The 16,746-nt window shown below is 43.8% G+C and overlaps 1 protein-coding gene across 10 annotated transcripts in view; it reads left to right on the top strand.

Moving 5' to 3' along the window:
* Positions 1-16,746, top strand: part of GBF1 (golgi brefeldin A resistant guanine nucleotide exchange factor 1) — a 183,975-nt gene that overhangs the window by 159,917 nt on the left and 7,312 nt on the right. For 5 of the 10 annotated variants that reach the window (XM_007530831.3, XM_060171430.1, XM_060171431.1 and 2 more), the window contains 19 exons: positions 3-192; positions 1,399-1,539; positions 1,885-1,973; positions 3,737-3,939; positions 4,410-4,533; positions 4,935-5,060; positions 5,319-5,401; positions 6,067-6,303; positions 6,853-6,946; positions 7,978-8,154; positions 9,243-9,307; positions 9,401-9,524; positions 9,725-9,796; positions 10,162-10,256; positions 10,533-10,686; positions 14,024-14,249; positions 14,757-14,917; positions 15,043-15,289; positions 15,418-15,623. In XM_007530831.3, coding sequence (XP_007530893.2) covers positions 3-192; positions 1,399-1,539; positions 1,885-1,973; positions 3,737-3,939; positions 4,410-4,533; positions 4,935-5,060; positions 5,319-5,401; positions 6,067-6,303; positions 6,853-6,946; positions 7,978-8,154; positions 9,243-9,307; positions 9,401-9,524; positions 9,725-9,796; positions 10,162-10,256; positions 10,533-10,686; positions 14,024-14,249; positions 14,757-14,917; positions 15,043-15,289; positions 15,418-15,623 — 2,814 coding nt within the window. The remainder of the gene's footprint in view (positions 1-2; positions 193-1,398; positions 1,540-1,884; positions 1,974-3,736; positions 3,940-4,409; positions 4,534-4,934; positions 5,061-5,318; positions 5,402-6,066; positions 6,304-6,852; positions 6,947-7,977; positions 8,155-9,242; positions 9,308-9,400; positions 9,525-9,724; positions 9,797-10,161; positions 10,257-10,532; positions 10,687-14,023; positions 14,250-14,756; positions 14,918-15,042; positions 15,290-15,417; positions 15,624-16,746) is intronic. The other 5 variants (XM_007530846.3, XM_007530839.2, XM_060171425.1 and 2 more) reach the window with 4 other exon arrangements.

Genomic DNA, 16,746 nt, shown 5'->3' with positions numbered 1-16,746 from the left:
AGAATGCTTTCCCTGTGTCTGGTCAGCTCTATACAACACACCTACTCTCTCTTGATGCCCTGTTGACAGTGATTGACAGCACTGAGGGTCACTGCCAAGCCAAAGTCCTTAACAGCCTCAGCCAGCAGGAGAAGAAAGAGGCAACCAGACCCAGCTACGAGATTGTAGATGGCACCTGGGAAGCTAGCAATTGTGAGACATTTCTGTTTTTGAGGATCCCAGGGTTGTATAATTTCTTGTTCCCTACTTATAGAGGCTTTTTCCTGCTCTATTTCACTTACCCTGGTACACTCCCAATTATGTAATTCAAAGTTGGATGTTTTGAATCACATGCTAGGTAGGCAGATTAATAGAACTCATGGACTTCTCCCTTTTTCTTCTTCCATAATTTAACTTTTTAATGAAATTATTATTTATTTATGAAAAGAGAAAGAGATTAGAGGTTATTGGACTTCAGTCTGTAAAGGGGCTCCCAGACCTGCTTTCCCCCACCACCAGTATCTGCCTCCACTCGACTCATCCTTTTTTTTAAAGATTTTTTAAAGTTTTTTTTTTAATATTTATTTAATTTGTTCCCTTTTGTTGCCATTGTTGTTTTTCATTGTTGTAGTTATTATTGTTGTTGTCGTCGTTGGATAGGACAAAGAGAAATGGAGAGAGAAGGGGAAGACAGAGAGGGGAAGAGAAAGATAGACACTTGCAGACCTGCTTCTCTGCTTGTGAAGTGAACTGTCTGCAGGTAGGGAACTGGGGGCTTGAACCAGAATCCTTTTGCCAGTCCTTGCGCTTTGCATGGCGCCATGTGCACTTAACCCACTATGCTACTGCCCAGCCCCCTCTTTTGCTTTATTTTAAGAGAGATCATTATCGCATTGTATTTATTTATTCCCTTTTGTTGCCCTTGTTGTTTTATTTTTGTAGTTGTTGTTATTGATGTTGTTTTGTTGGATAGGACACAGAGAAATGGAGAGAGGAAGGGAAGACAGAGGGGGGGAATAGTTAGACACCTGCAGACCTGCTGCACCGCTTGTGAAGCAACTCCCCTGCAGGTGGGGAGCCAGGGGGCTCAAACCAGGATCCTTATGCCCGGTCCTTGCACTTTGTGCCACCTGCGCTTAACCCTTTGCGCTACCGACCAACTCCCTCTATTCATCCTTTCTACCCTCGCTTAAGAATGAGATGAGGTTGCAGAAAATCAAGAAAAGTGACTGAGTGACAGGGGACATCTTACATAGGTGACAAGTGACATCACTTATTTGAGCTTAGGTTTGTACTGTTTAGGACTTGTGACTTGTATGAGAAGAGGCAGATAGATCTCCTTGGCTTGGAGACTCAGCTTCTTCTCAGTTCTACTTGACTTCTTACTACCTAAGTCTTCACATATCTTTTCTTTTACAGCCGAGAGGGCAGCCAGTGATGGGAAGACTATAGGCATGGCCTCAGACATTTCAGGCTTGCATTTTCCAGGTGGAGGGCGACTGCCAGCAGAGCATGGGAAGCCAGGCTGCAGTGATCTGGAGGAAGCTGGTGACTCTGGGGGTGGGTACTGGGTTTCCTAGACCCTAAGGCGTGTGTGTGTGTGTGTGTGTGTGTGTGTGTGTGTGTGTGTGTGTGTGTGTGTGTGTGTTGGGGGTGGGGGGACATAGACACCCTTGGCAGTATCTGAGAGAGCCTTGGCTGCTTTACATGCATTCATACCCAGAGAAAAGAAAGTTTTTGGAGTCTTTGAAAATGAGTGTTTTAGAAAGTAGAAAACTGATGAAGAAAGAAAATTGCTGAGGCACTCTCCTTTTTCACTAAAGAATATATCAGCAGCCTCCCAAAAGTCATTATTCTAGCAAAAGAAGTCTTAAGTATTTTTCCCTTCTTTCCTCCCATCTTTAGCTGACAAAAAGTTTATCCGGAAGCCACCTCGATTTTCCTGCCTCCTACCAGAACCAAGGGAACTGATTGAAATTAAAAACAAAAAGAAGGTACATACAACTTCTGTCTACTTCTGCAAAGTCTAAGTGTGCTTCTTGGAGTTGTTATTCCAGATGATAAGAAAGAGCCTGGCAGTTCATTGTGCAGCTTCTTAAGGCTAGTCCTTGCTTGTGCTTGCAGTGACTTGAACAACCTTCCAGTCTCCTTTGAAGTTCTTCCCTTCCTTTTTTTTTTTTTTTTTTTAGTTAGTTAGTTAGTTATTGCCTCCAAGGTTATCACTGGGGCTTAGTGCCAGCACTACGAATCCACTGCTCCTAGCAGCCATTTTTTTTTTTTAATTGGATAGGACAGAGAGAAATTGAGAGGCAAGGGGGAGAGAAAAAGAGGGAGAGGAAGAAAGACACCTCCAGCCCTGCTTCACCACTTGTGAAGCATCCCCCCAGCAGGTGGGGGGCCCAGGGGCTCAAACCTGGATTCTTTTTTTTTTTTTTAATTTCTTTATTGGGGAATTAATGTTTTACATTCAACAATAAATACAATAGTTTGTATATGCATAACATTCCCCAGTTTCCCATATAACAATACAACCCCCACTAAGGCCTCTGTCATCCTTCTTGGACCTGTATTCTCCCCACCTACCCACCCCAGTCTTTTACTTTGTTGTGATACGCCAATTCCATTTCAGGTTCTACTTGTGTCCTATCTTTTTTTTTTCTTCCAAAATTTGTTTTATTTATTTCATGAAAAAGAGAAGCTAGAGCAGCACTCTCTGGTGTATTCAGTGCTGGGGATCAAACTCAGTACCTCATATCCAGACTTTACTGGACATGTGCTACCTCCTGGGCCTCCCCCTTCCCTTCTAAGTTATGTAGTTTGGCATACCCTGCTGTATGCTAACAGTATACTGTTATTGAGAGTTAAGTGTTAATGGTAGTGACAAGGGCCCCAAGAACTGATATCATGTGGGTCACTGAGGTTATTGGTCATCTTGAGCTCTAGAATAATGATTAGCAATAAAAGGAAGTTGATATTTATTATGGTGATTTTATTTAGTAAAGTTAAATAGTTGGGGTTTTTTTATTTTCTTAATACAGAAAACAGAAAACCTATTTACCTTTCTCCCCCTTGTCTTTCTTGTCATCAATAATTTTGATTTATGCATGTCTTTAACTCAGGACAGTGATTAGACAATAAGTTGTTATCACCACAATTACTTCACTTTGTCCTTCAAGCCTAAGGCCTTAAAATCTAGAAAAACAAAGGGAAATGGGGTACTCAAGCTATGTTATAAATAAGATGCTGGCTGTACACAGAGAGCTATAAAGCTGAAGAGAAGAAAACCCCTAGATGTTCTCTTTTTAAAAAATTATATTTATTTGTTTACTTATTTATTTATTGGATAGAGACAGCCAGAAATTGAGAACGAAGGGGGTAATGGGGAGGAAGAGAGAGAGATACCTGCAACACTGCTTCACCACTCACAAAGCTTTCCCCCCTGCAGGGTGGGACCAGGGGCTTGAACCTGGGTCCTTGTGCATTGTAACATGTGTGCTCCACTACAGGTGCACCACTACCTGGCCCCTCTAGTTTCTTCTTTTTTCTGATTTTCAAGTTGTTGGGGAGAGTCCTTCACATCTTGACCCCACTCTAGTTAGACATGAAAATTGGAGAAAACTAGGAACAGTACAATTCAACCCTACTTCTAGAACCACGTACTAGGAGACTGCCAGCTGTTGGCTATGATTGAATCAAGTCTAGCCTTGTCTGGTTTAGGGATAAAGCAGCTTCTGATCCCTAGTATTTTCTGCTCCAGCTGCTGATCACTGGCACAGAACAGTTCAACCAGAAACCAAAGAAAGGGATCCAGTTTCTTCAGGAGAAAGGTCTCCTTACCATCCCAATGGACAACACAGAGGTAGCACAGTGGCTCCGAGAGAACCCTCGACTGGACAAGAAAATGATTGGAGAGTTTGTGAGTGACCGCAAAAACATGGACCTGTTGGAAAGCTTTGTGAGGTGAGGATGCCGGGGGAACCAAAAAAAGTACACAGTTGGCAATCAGCTTGGGGGCCAGGGCATCCTTTCCTCAGAGCAATCAGCCAGTTATTGCAAGGGGCCCAGTTCACACATTTCCTCTTGCCATCATTTGTATCTATTAAACCTGAAAGAGTCTCCAGCAAGATAGCTTTGGGAGCCACTCCATTCTGTGTAAAGTGTACCCCATTGTAAAGGGAGGAGCAGGATTTCTTGATTACACAGTAGATTCTGGAGCCTAGGAAATGAAGTCTCTAGTGGAAAGTACTGATACAAAACATACTAAGATTAGGAGTTTTCAAAGTATTGCCTAGTGAGTACCCCTGCCTGGAATTTATCATGTCTTAAAGATGACCAAGACACAACTCCCCTTTCCAATAGAAAAAGGTTAGAAGAATGATGATTAGCAGATAGCATCTTTAGCTTCTTTGTTCTTCCTCCTTTTCCTGTAGTACCTTCAGCTTCCAGGGCCTGCGACTAGATGAAGCTCTCCGCCTTTATCTAGAAGCCTTCCGCTTGCCTGGGGAAGCACCAGTCATCCAAAGGTTGTTGGAGGCATTTACAGAGCACTGGAGGGTGAGTTTGAGTGACAGCGCTGTGCTCATGTTAATTTGATTGGGAAGGGTTTCTGACTCCAATTAAAGAATTCAGCTGTAGTCCGGGAGGTGGTGCAGTGGATAATTCGACTCTCAGGCATGAGGTCCTGTGTTCAATCCCCGGCAGCACATGTACCATAGTGATGTCTGGTTCTTTCTCTCCTCCTATATTTTTCATTAATAAATTATATATATATACTCATCTCTTGTCTCCTAAGACGGAAAGCTACATCAGTGAGCTTTCCATAGAGGCCAATTTCTGTCAAGGAGTTGACAAGAGGCTGCTAGCTACCTCTTGTTGGTACCTGACCAGTGGGTGAGTAGTGAGGGTTTAATTCTCCAAAGCAGGGCACTGACATGGTGGGGTCTTTGCTTTTTCAGAATTGTAATGGCTCCCCATTTGCCAATAGTGATGCCTGTTTTGCCTTGGCTTATGCTGTCATCATGCTTAATACCGACCAACATAACCACAACGTTCGCAAACAGAACATACCCATGACTCTGGAGGTAAGCCCAGACAAAGAAGATCAAGTACAGCTTTGGAGGTGGCAGGAAGGACATGAGATCGTCAGTGGGCATGAAAGACAAGTTTCTGTCCAAGGGAATCAGGGAAGAGTCCCCAATCCAGACACAAAACTGGGTTGGGGAGGTGGGTTCTTTTTTTTATTGTTTCCTAGATCCTTTTTACAGATCTAGGAGTTCCTTGGGTGGGGCTTTAGCACTGGCACATGGGGGTGAGGGGGAAACTGATTGGTCTGTCTCTAGGAGTTTCGAAAAAACCTAAAAGGTGTGAATGGAGGTAAAGACTTTGAGCAAGACATCCTGGAGGACATGTACCATGCCATCAAGTAAGTATGTATAGAGAATGGTATAGCATTTCTGTTAAGGAGAAATATGGTGCTTCCTTTTCCAGATTTTAGGATCACATCATAATGATTCATCAACCCTGGACTTAACCGGGCAGCCACTTCTATCCCAGTTTACTACTTCCTCAAAGAAGCCTGAACAGTATTGGGACTATAGTACTATAGTATTCAAAGCAGGATCCAAACTGCCCTACTAAATAGTGTTACTGCTCCATTCCTTGAACCAAAAGCAGCTAAGTTTTTCTGTTGAGTTTATATTTTATATTGTATACACTTAGTGCCTCCTATAGCTGCTAAAGAACCCTAGATAGGTGATAGAGGGTGAATCTTACAGGTCAGAGATGGTACACTTAGTTTTTTACTATAAATTAGAAAAGGCAGAGACAACTATTCATCTTCTCATACTTAGAAAACATTTAAGATCTTAACTATAGAGTTAAAGACCCTGCTTAGAGATGGGGCCTTGAGCTAGAGGGTTGGAAGGTGAGGTGGTATTACAGTATACTTCTTTCACCCTAGTGGAAAGAAGCAGAACCCAACCCACAGTATTGATGACCTCTCATTAACAGAGTGCCAGTATGGTGATGCTCCTAGTTCAATGTCAGGTTCACAGTAGGGACCCTACTCTTTTCCTTATCTTCTAACAGGAATGAAGAAATTGTGATGCCTGAGGAGCAGACAGGCTTGGTTCGGGAGAACTATGTATGGAATGTACTGCTTCATAGAGGTGCCACCCCAGAGGGCATATTTCTACGAGTACCTGCTGGCAGCTATGATCTTGACCTCTTCACTATGACCTGGGGCCCCACTATTGCTGCTCTATCTTACGTCTTTGACAAAAGCCTAGAAGAGACAATCATCCAGAAAGCCATCTCAGGCTTCAGGTAGCCTAGCTTTGTTCTTTGCCTCCTCCTCTAGATTATATGATTGCCTCTATGCTTTTATGACTCCTATTCTCCTTAGAATGGCAGGATTCATCTTGAGTTTTCATTTTATTCGTTATTGTTTGATGTATTGCCAGAGCCCTGTACATGTGTAATACCACCATTTCTGGGCCTTCTCATTCATCTCTTGGGGGTGCAGGGAGGACAATGAAGAGAGACATCATAGCACTGCTCCACCATCATGGAGCTTCCATGGTGCTATCCAGGGTACTCTCATGTGGTCCTGGGGCTCAAATTGGAGCCTGAGCATGATAAGACTCATACCTTATCTGTCTATCTAGATAAGCTATCCTTTGCCTCCTCCAAGTTTTCAGAGTATCGCTGAGACTAGAAATAGTTCATTGTTAGACAGACTCAAGAGAAACATGTATCTTCCTGGGATTTATTAGGATGAATCCCTAGCAAAGGACATGGATGGACTGCCCAGCTTTATTTAGTGAAATTAAACAGTTGTGTGACTCTCTTTTTGGGGTGGGGTTGCCATTACAGGAAGTGTGCCATGATCTCGGCCCACTATGGCCTCAGCGATGTGTTTGACAATCTCATCATTTCTCTGTGCAAGTTCACAGCTCTCAGCAGTGAGGTAAGCAGGGACAGGAACACTGTCCTTTGGAGTTCCAAAGGAGAATAAGTCTTGTTATTTCCTCCTCCTTTTTAATCGAGGTAACATTGGTTTACAGAACTATATGTTTTAGGGCTACAACTTCTCACCTCTTCATACCTGTTACCACATCATGCCCACCAGCAAGGCACCAATATCCATCAATCAAAGTCTATTGGGTCCCCTCAACCCTTATTAAACTTTTTCCTTCTCCCCCATTAATGACCTCAGTTCTTTGATCGGAACCTAACGACTTTCTTTCATTTGACTTTGTCTCTCCCCTTGCTGTTCCTTCATATTTCATATATGAGTGAGATCATTATTAGGTGCTGGAGAAGGACCTTTTTTTAATCCATGAATTTACCTTATCTGAAAAACTGGTTTCCTCAGTTTATTCCCTTACCTTCAACCTCCTTAGCAATAATAACACCATTTTTTTTTCTTTTCTTTTACCAGAACACTGTTCAGTTCTGGATTATGGTGGTGCAGGGGGTTGAACCTGGGACGTTGGAGTCTCAGGCATGAGAGTCTGTTTGCATAACCATAATGCTATCTACCCTCCACCCAATAGTGCCATTTTTTTTTTCTGGTACACCCAAGGACGAGAATAGCAGCGTATCATGTGGTAGGAGTAGGAGAGAAGACGAATTCATAAGGACAGCCTTAACCAGGTTACTACAGGGGAATGATGCAAAGCCAGCAGAAGGGCTCTTAAGGAACCTTGGGCAGTGGCCTAAGAAATTCTCCTTTTTAGGGGCCAGGTGGTGGCAAATCTGGCTAAGCACACACACTGTAGTGCATGAGGATCTGGGTTCAAGCCCCTGGTCCCCACCTGCAGGGAGGGAGTTTCACAAGTGGTGAAGTATAGCTGCAGGTGTCTGCCTGTCTCACTCCCTACCTCCCCTTTCGCTCTCAATTTATCTCTATCCAATAACAAATAAATTAAAAAAAAAAAAAAAGATTCTCCTTTTCAGATATATGCCAGATCCTAAACCTCCTCTCATCTCTCCCAGTCTGTTGAGAATCTGCCCAGTGTATTTGGAAGCAACCCTAAAGCCCACATTGCAGCCAAGACTGTATTTCATTTGGCCCATCGTCATGGTGACATCCTGCGTGAGGGCTGGAAGAATATCATGGAGGCCATGCTGCAGCTCTTCCGAGCCCAACTGCTACCCAAGGCTATGATTGAGGTAATTCTTGGTAGGAGACTAAGTACTAACGAAGGCAAGAACTCCAAGATGATGTGCTGTATAATGTCTAATGAAGTTCACTGGGAATGCCTCAGATATAAGACCACAGGTCTTGGCCAGAGGAGATAGTTATAAAAGAAGGCGGGCAGAAACTATTGCCAGTCACCAGTTGAAGGGGGCTCAGTCAAGAGCTGCAGGAAGAAAACTAGAGAAGGTTTTATAAAGAAGAAGGAAATGCAAAGGGTGTGTGGAAAGAAAGGAATTCTTTTTTTTTTAACCTTTTTTTTATTATCTTTAATTATTGGATAGATACAGCTAGAAATCAAGAGGGAAGAGGATGATAGAGAAGGAGAGAGACAGAGAGTCACCTGCAGCACTGCTTCACCACTTGCAAAGCTTTCCTCCTACAGGTGGTGACCAGGGGCTTGAACCTGGGTCCTTACACATTATAACATGTGTGCTCAACCAGCTTCACCACCACCTGGCCCCAAGAATTATTATTATTATTTTTTTTTTTACCTCCAGGTTTAGCACTGGGGCTTGATACCACCACTATGAGTCCACTGCTCCTCCTGGTGGCCATTTTTCCCCATTTTATTGGATAGAACAGAGAGATATTGAGAGAGATGGGGAGATAGAGAAGGGGAGAGAAAGACACCTGCAGACCTGCTTCCCTACAAGTGGGGAGCTAGGGGGCTCAAACCAGGAACCTTGCACAGATTCTCACACTTTGTACACTTTGTCCACTGACCAATCTCCTAGACCACATCCTTCTTTTTTTTTCTCTGAGAGACCACACCACTATTTTAACTTTGGCATATGGCTGGGCCAGAGGTTGAACTTTGTGCCTCTGAAACCTCAGTTATGCAAGTCCTGCACTCTAACACTGATTATCTCACTAGCCTGAGAGGAAATTTTATTTTTATTTATTTTTTGGGAAAAAAAAATTGAGAAACCACAGTACTGAAGCTTCCTTCAATGCAGTGGAGGCCAAGCTTGATCCTGGGTCATACACATGGCAAAACAGTGCACTATCCAAGGGAGCTATTTCACAGTCCCCCAAAAATATTCTTGACCTGATTTTCCAGGTGGAAGATTTTGTGGATCCCAATGGCAAGATCTTCCTACAGCGGGAAGAGACACCATCTAACCGGTGAGGGTACATCAGAGATATAAAGCCTTGAGCAGGGAGGTTTAGAACATTGGAGCTCATGGAATTTATACTTTTTTTTTTTTTTTCCTACAGAGGTGAATCAACAGTGCTGAGCTTTGTGAGCTGGCTGACACTAAGTGGTACTGAGCAATCAAGTATGCGGGGTCCATCCACTGAGAACCAGGAAGCCAAGAAAGTAGCTTTGGACTGTATCAAGGTAACTGCCTGCTTTCTCTGATAAACAAGCTGAGGCTCCTCCCCACTGGACACTTGGAGCCCTGTGAACTGAAAAAAAGAATCACAGAGGGCTTATAGCCAAAGATAACTCCTTCTTCCCTCCTTCCTTGTTTCTTGGGGGTAGTTCTTCCAGCTTTTGTCTACTACTTCCTCTATATACTCTCTCTTGTGCCCTTCTAGCAATGTGACCCAGAAAAAATGATCACAGAAAGCAAGTTCCTCCAGCTGGAGTCATTACAGGAGCTCATGAAGGTACAGAAAAGAGAAATAAAAAGGATGGAGGGAGGGGGAGACAGCATAATGGTTGTGCAAAGAGATTCTCATGCCTGAGGCTACAAACTCCAGATTCAATCCCCCACAACATCATAAATCAGACCTGAGTAGTGCTTTGGTAAAAAAATAAAATAACAACAAGGGCAACAAAGAGGAAAATAAATAAAATAAATATAAAATAATAATAATAAAATAAAAAATAAATAAATAATAAAAGGGATGGAAAACCCAGCTTAGTCTAGGAGAGGAGGTGGGAATGGTGAAATATGCCTCAGCTTCTGTTAGGGCAGGGTCAGTGGCTGGCTGCTTCTCCATACCTACTTTGTACACTTGCTCTTTTCTAGGCTCTGGTCTCAGTGACACCTGATGAAGAGACATATGATGAGGAGGATGCTGCTTTCTGCCTGGAGATGCTGCTGAGGATTGTGCTAGAAAACAGGTAGAAGACAGTTTTTAGGCAGGTGGAAGGTCTTTGGGCAGGGCTTATACTTGGCTTGTCCTAAGGGAATGGACTTATGGGGCCATCTTGCTGAATGGGCTCTTAGGACAAGAAACACATGAAGCTGCAGGCAGTGGATGAAAAACTTTCTCATTATATCTCTCTGCTTAGAGTATAAAAGCAATGTGCTCTGAAAGGTCTAGTCTGAATCAGAAAAAAGTACTTATTACACAGTGACCTCTCCAGCTTAGGCTGTCTGTCCCTTCTTTTGCTCAGGGACCGTGTGGGTTGTGTGTGGCAGACTGTTCGAGACCATCTGTATCATCTGTGTGTCCAGGCACAGGATTTCTGCTTCCTTGTGGAGCGGGCAGTGGTGGGACTGCTGCGCCTGGCCATTCGGCTGTTACGAAGAGAAGAGATCAGTGGCCAGGTAAGTGGGGTCCAGCTGGGAGGGCAGGAAGGTATGCAAGGGGCTAAAGACGCCATACCAGGTATAGATATGACCTGAAACAGAGAGCACATCTCCTTCCTCCTAGCATGAGCCCAGTGAGCAACCACAGGACCAATAAGTTGTCTGAATAGATATCATTGGGGTCACTTCTGGAATGATCTCCTGTTTGAAGCTGAGGCTCAGAACTCTGCATGCTTCTATAAATATACTCTGTAGTTCTGGACAGTCTGCTGTCTTATAGAAGACCTAGCCCTGTATTTGGTTTTCTCTAATGCTTAGAACCCCTGAGATCTCTTAGCCATACTATAAAAGACAGTCAACACAGATCTACAGTGCACAGGGACCCAAGTTCAAGCCTCCGGCCCCCACCTGCAAGGGAAAAACTTCACAAGTGGTGAAGCAGGTCTACAGGAGTCTCTGTCTCACTCTCTCCCATTTTCTCTCCCCTGCCCTCTCAATTTATCCCTGTTATATCAAATTAATTAAATAAATAAAGTTTTTTTAGAAAGAAGCAAGAAAAAGAAGCAAGGGAACTAGAAAACCAGCACTTAGAGGGGGCGGGTGGTAGTGCACTTGGTTGCGCGCACATGTTACAATGCACAAGGACAGGTTCAAGCTCCTGATCACCACCACTTGCAGGAGGAAAGCTTCATGAGTGGTGAAGCAGTGCTGTAGGTATCTCACTGTCTCTCTCCTTCTCTGTCTCCCCCTTTCTCTCAATTTCTGGCTGTCTCTATCAAATAAAGATAATAAAAAACATTTTTTAAAGAAAAACTTCTTAGACTGGACACCAAAAACACAATTCATAAAATGCAAAACTGTTATATTGGCCTTCATTAGTATTAATAACATCTATTCTGTGAGAGCCTGTGTGAGAAGAAGAAAATGCTTGCAAACTCCATATCTGAAAAAAAGACATGGAAATGACTCTTCATCTGAGGAAACAGCATAAGGGTTCTGCAAAGACTTTCATATCTCAGGTTCCAAGGCCCCAGGTTCAGTCCACAGCACCACCATAAGCCAGAGCTAAGCAGTGCTCTGGTCTCTCTGTGTATCTTTTCCATTAAAAGAAAAGAAAATATTTTTAAAAAATAGAAAGGGGGAGTCGGGCTGTAGCGCAGCGGGTTAAGCGCAGGTGGCGCAAAGCACAAGGACCGGACCGGCATAAGGATCCCAGTTCGAACCCCGGCTCCCCACCTGCAGGGGAGTCGCTTCACAGGCGGTGAAGCAGGTCTGCAGGTGTCTATCTTTCTCTCCTCCTCTCTGTCTTCCCCTCCTCTCTCCATTTCTCTCTGTCCTATCCAACAATGACAACAACAACAATAATAACGACAACAATAAAACAACAAGGGCAACAAAAGGGAATAAATAAATAAAATAAATATTAAAAAAATAGAAATAAAAAAAAATAGAAAGGGGGGAGTGGGCTGGCGGTAGTGCACTGGGGTAAGTGCGAAGCAAGGACCGGTGCAAGGATCCCCATTCGGGCCCCTGGCTCCCCATTTGCAGGGGGTCACTTCACAAGTGGTGAAACAGGTCTGCAAGTATCTGTCTTTCTCTCTCCCTCTCTGTTCTCCCTTCCTCTCAATTTCTCTCTGTCCTATCCAACAACAGCAGCAGCAACAACAACAATCCACTGCAGGAGCAGAGGGTTCATAGTGTGGGCACCAAGCCCCAGCAATAACCCTGGAGGCAAAAAAATAAAATAAAATAAAATAAAATAAAATAAAATAAAATAAAATAAAATAAAATAAAATAAAATAAAATAAAGCTCTCCAAATACAGAAGACTATCCTGGTGATTATGTTGTGTAGAGCTTAATATACATACAGGTGGCTCATTGAGTACAAGTGGAAGTGAGGAAATCTGAATACAATCAGGAATTGTATTAGTATCTGATTATATTATATGATAGTTTTGCATAATGTTACTATTTGCTTGTTTATTTTTTTCTTTACACCAGGATTATCACTGTGGCTTGGTACTTGCATGAGGAATCCACCTTTCCCAGTGGCTATCCCCCCTCCCTTTTTTTTTTCTTTATTTGATAGGACAAATTGAGAGGGGAGGTGGAGATAGAGAAGAGAGACAGAGATACCTGCAGTACTTGCTGTACCACTTATAGTCTTCCCTGCAGATGGGAAGCAGGTACTCAAACCTGATCCTTGCACATGGTAACATGTGCACTTAACCACAGCCTGGCCCTGCATAATGTTACTACTAGGGAAATTATCTTTATGTATTTATTTATTGGATACAGACAGCCAGGGGACGGGTGGTGGCATACCTGGTTGAGTGCACATGTTAAAATGTGTAAGGACCTGGGTTCAAGCCCCTAGTCCCCACCTGTAGGAGGAAAGTGGTAAAGCAGGGCTGAAAGTGTCTCTCTGTCTCTCTTCCTCTCTGTCACCTCCCTTCCTCTCAACTTCTGGCTGTCTCTATCCAGTAAATAAAGATGATTTTAAATATATAATTATTTAGGGGACAGACAGTAGCACACTGGATTAAGTGCATGTAGCACAAATCTCAAGGACCCACACAAGGATCCGGGTTCAAGCCCCCGGCTCCCCACCCTCAGAGGGATTGCTTCACAAGCAGTGAAGTGCACCTGCAGGTATCTATCATTCTCTCCTCCTCTCTATTTTCCTCTCCTCTCTCAGTTTTTCTCTGTCCTATCCAATAAAATGGAAAAAATGACCTCTAGGAGCACAGGATTCATAGTGCCAGCACCAAGCCCTAGTGATAACCCTGGAGGCAAAAAAAAAAAAAAAGACAGCCAGAAATTGAGAGAAAGGGGGAGATAGAGAGGCAAAGAGAGACCTGTATCACTGCTTCACCACTCGTGAAGCTTTACCCCTGTGGGAACTGGGGGCTTGAACCCGGGTCCTTGCACATTGTAACATGTACACTCAACCAGGTGCGCCATCACCCAGCTCTTTTGTGTTCTTTCTTACAACTGCATATAAATTTTAAAAAATCTTACAGTCTAACCCTCTCCCAACTGAGCTATTTCGGCACACAAATTAAAAAATCTTAAACAACAAAGACAACAAAAAGGAAAAAGATAGCCTCCAGGAGCAGTGGATTTGTAGTTCAGGCACGAGCTCCAGTGATAACCCTGGAGACAAAAATAAAATAAAAAGAGAAGAAAATAAATTAATTTTTAAAATCTCAAAATTAAAAAAAAATACAAAGAAACAGAAATCCCCTAAGTTGGGTTCTAGCTAAATTCCTCATCAGCCTAAAGAAACTGGTAGGGAAGGAATCTAGACAAGAAGCTATGTATCCACTTCCTGTTTCCTGCTTCCCACCCTAGGTGCTGCTCTCCTTGCGTATCTTGCTACTAATGAAGCCCAATGTGCTGTCCCGGGCCAGCCACCAGGTAGCCTATGGGCTTCATGAACTCCTCAAGACCAACGCAGCGAATATCCACTCAGGTGATGACTGGGCCACCCTCTTCACACTGCTGGAGTGCATTGGTTCAGGTGTGAAGCCTCCTGCAGCCCTGCAGGCCACAGCCAGGGCTGATGCACCTGATACTGGTAAGCCCTTTCACAGGAAGATCAACACTGGCAGATAAATAATGAGGGCCCAAGGGGTTGAGACAGGAGAGCATAGCACAGGATATTATATACAGCAGAGTACACCCCTGCCTTCTGCCATCTGTTTCCAGAGTTTCCGGTGTCCATTGGCCTCTCTGCAGTACCCATGAGCTAAACAATACGAAGGCAGGTAGACAACAGAAGACTTTGAAAGCAGTACTCCTAGTTCCTGAATACTGTTTTCTAAGAAACTGTTTTGCCATCACACCCTCCCCTGTGACAGCTGATTCCTGATGCCATCAGGAGCCCAACATTAGCCTGCTGCCCTATTTGGTTAAGAGAGATGCTGTCCATGCCACCTTTCAGATCTCTGGTGACAAGACTGAAACTAAACCAAATCAAGAGAGAGGAGAGGCTAGCGTTTAGTACTTTTCTTCTAAGAGCCAGAATTTCCAAAATGACCCCATCCCCCCTAGCCTAACTCTGCCTTTCTCCCTGCTGGTTCAGGGGCCCAGTCCGACAGTGAACTCCCTTCCTACCATCAAAATGATGTGAACCTGGACCGAGGGTACACTTCTGACTCAGAGGTCTATGCGGATCATGTCCGGCCTGGCAAGATCCATCGATCAGCCACAGATGCTGACATGGTCAATAGCGGTTGGCTAGTGGTGAGTAAGCGCTTGGACCCTTGGTGGGTCTTTCTTCCTTGACCTGTGGGAAATATACCTAGTTGTCTGGTATCCAGAAGATGGGGATCAAGTCTTAATTCTCAATTCTTTTGTATACTTTATAGGTGGGGAAGGATGACATAGATAACTCCAAGCCAGGGCCTGGGCCTAACTGGTCAGGCTCTTCACCACTGGTCAATCAGTACAGCCTGACAGTGGGGCTGGATCTTGGGCCACATGACACCAAGTCCCTGCTTAAGTGTGTGGAATCGCTGTCCTTCATTGTGCGTGATGCTGCCCATATCACACCCGACAACTTTGAGCTTTGTGTCAAGACTCTTCGTATCTTTGTGGAAGCCAGCCTGAATGGCGGTGGGTCACCCAATTCAAGGCAGTTGTGAAGTAGCCATGTGACTAAAAGGGGGGCAGGAGGGAAAGCTGAACATCTGTGCTCATGGATGCGTAAACTGTAAATGTAACCTGAGTCTGGCTCTCCTCAGGGTGTAAGTCCCAGGAGAAACGTGGAAAGAGTCACAAGTATGACAGCAAGGGGAACCGCTTCAAGAAGAAATCCAAGGAGGGTTCCATGCTTCGGCGGCCTCGAATCTCCAGCCAGCATGCCACTCGGGGGGGTCATAGTGACGATGATGAAGATGAAGGTGTGCCTGCCAGTTACCATACGGTGTCTTTACAGGTCAGTCAAGACGTAAGTATGGCACCCTTTGCTTCCTCTCCTCCCCCTGTACTTGAGGTTGTGAGCCAGGGCAGGGCCAGTCAGGGCTGAGAGGAAGGGCCCATGTTTTCCAGCCCAGGCCCTTCACAGCATTTCCCTATCCAAAATACTTGTATGTTTTTGGGAGTTTTTTGTTTTTGTTTTGTTTTGTGTTTTATTCTTTTCACTAGAAGACTGCTCAGCTCTGGCTTATGGTGGCGCTGGGGGTTTAACCTGGGACTTTGGAACCTCAAGCATAAAAGTCTTTTTGCATAGCCATTATGCTATCACCCCCACCCTGCTTAATTTTTAAAGTTTATTTCTAAGTAGGTAAGTACAAAGTTCAAAAGGTACAAAAGGGTAAACAGATAAAAGTAAGTTCCATTCTATTCCTGTCCCACCCACTAATTTCTCTACACTAGAGGCAACCACTACTTCAGTTTCTTATCTGTTCTTCCCAATTCTGTCTGTTCAAAGTGTATAAGGTTTATTTTTATTTAATTAATTTATTTATTTTGCCAGAGCACTGCTCAGGTCTAGCTTATGTTGGCATGGGGGATTGAACCTGGGACCTGGGAGCCTCAGGCATGAGAGTTAGTTTGCATAACCATTATGTTATCTCCCCCACCCGGTTTATTTTTATTTTTTTAAAGAATTATTTATTAATGAGATGGAGGGAAGAGAGATAACCAGAGCATTTCTCTGGCATATGCTGTGCTAAGGTCAAACACAGGGCTTCATGCTTGAAGGTCCAACACTTTATCCACTGTGTCACCTCCTGGGCAAATAAAAATTATTTTAATTTTTTTTTTACCAGAGCATTGCTCAGTTCTGATTTATGGTGGATAGAACCGGGGACTTCAAGCCTCAAGTATGAAAGTCTTTTTTTTTTTATACCTGCAGGGGGTCGCTTCAGAGTCAGTGAAGCAGGTCTGCAGGTGTCTGTCTTCCCCTCCTCTCTCTATTTCTCTCTGTCCTATCCAATAACAGCGACAGCAATAATGACAACAAGAGCAACAAAAGGAAAAAAAATAGCCTCCAGGAGCAGTGGTTTCATAGTGCAGGCACAGAGTCCCAGCAGTAACTCTAGAGGCCAAAAAAAATATTAGATAGGACA

Source organism: Erinaceus europaeus, chromosome 14 (genome assembly GCF_950295315.1).
Source record: "Erinaceus europaeus chromosome 14, mEriEur2.1, whole genome shotgun sequence".
Classification (NCBI taxonomy): Eukaryota; Metazoa; Chordata; class Mammalia; order Eulipotyphla; family Erinaceidae; genus Erinaceus; species Erinaceus europaeus.
Note: the sequence above shows the minus strand (reverse complement) of the source record. Positions and strands in the feature narration are given on the sequence as shown.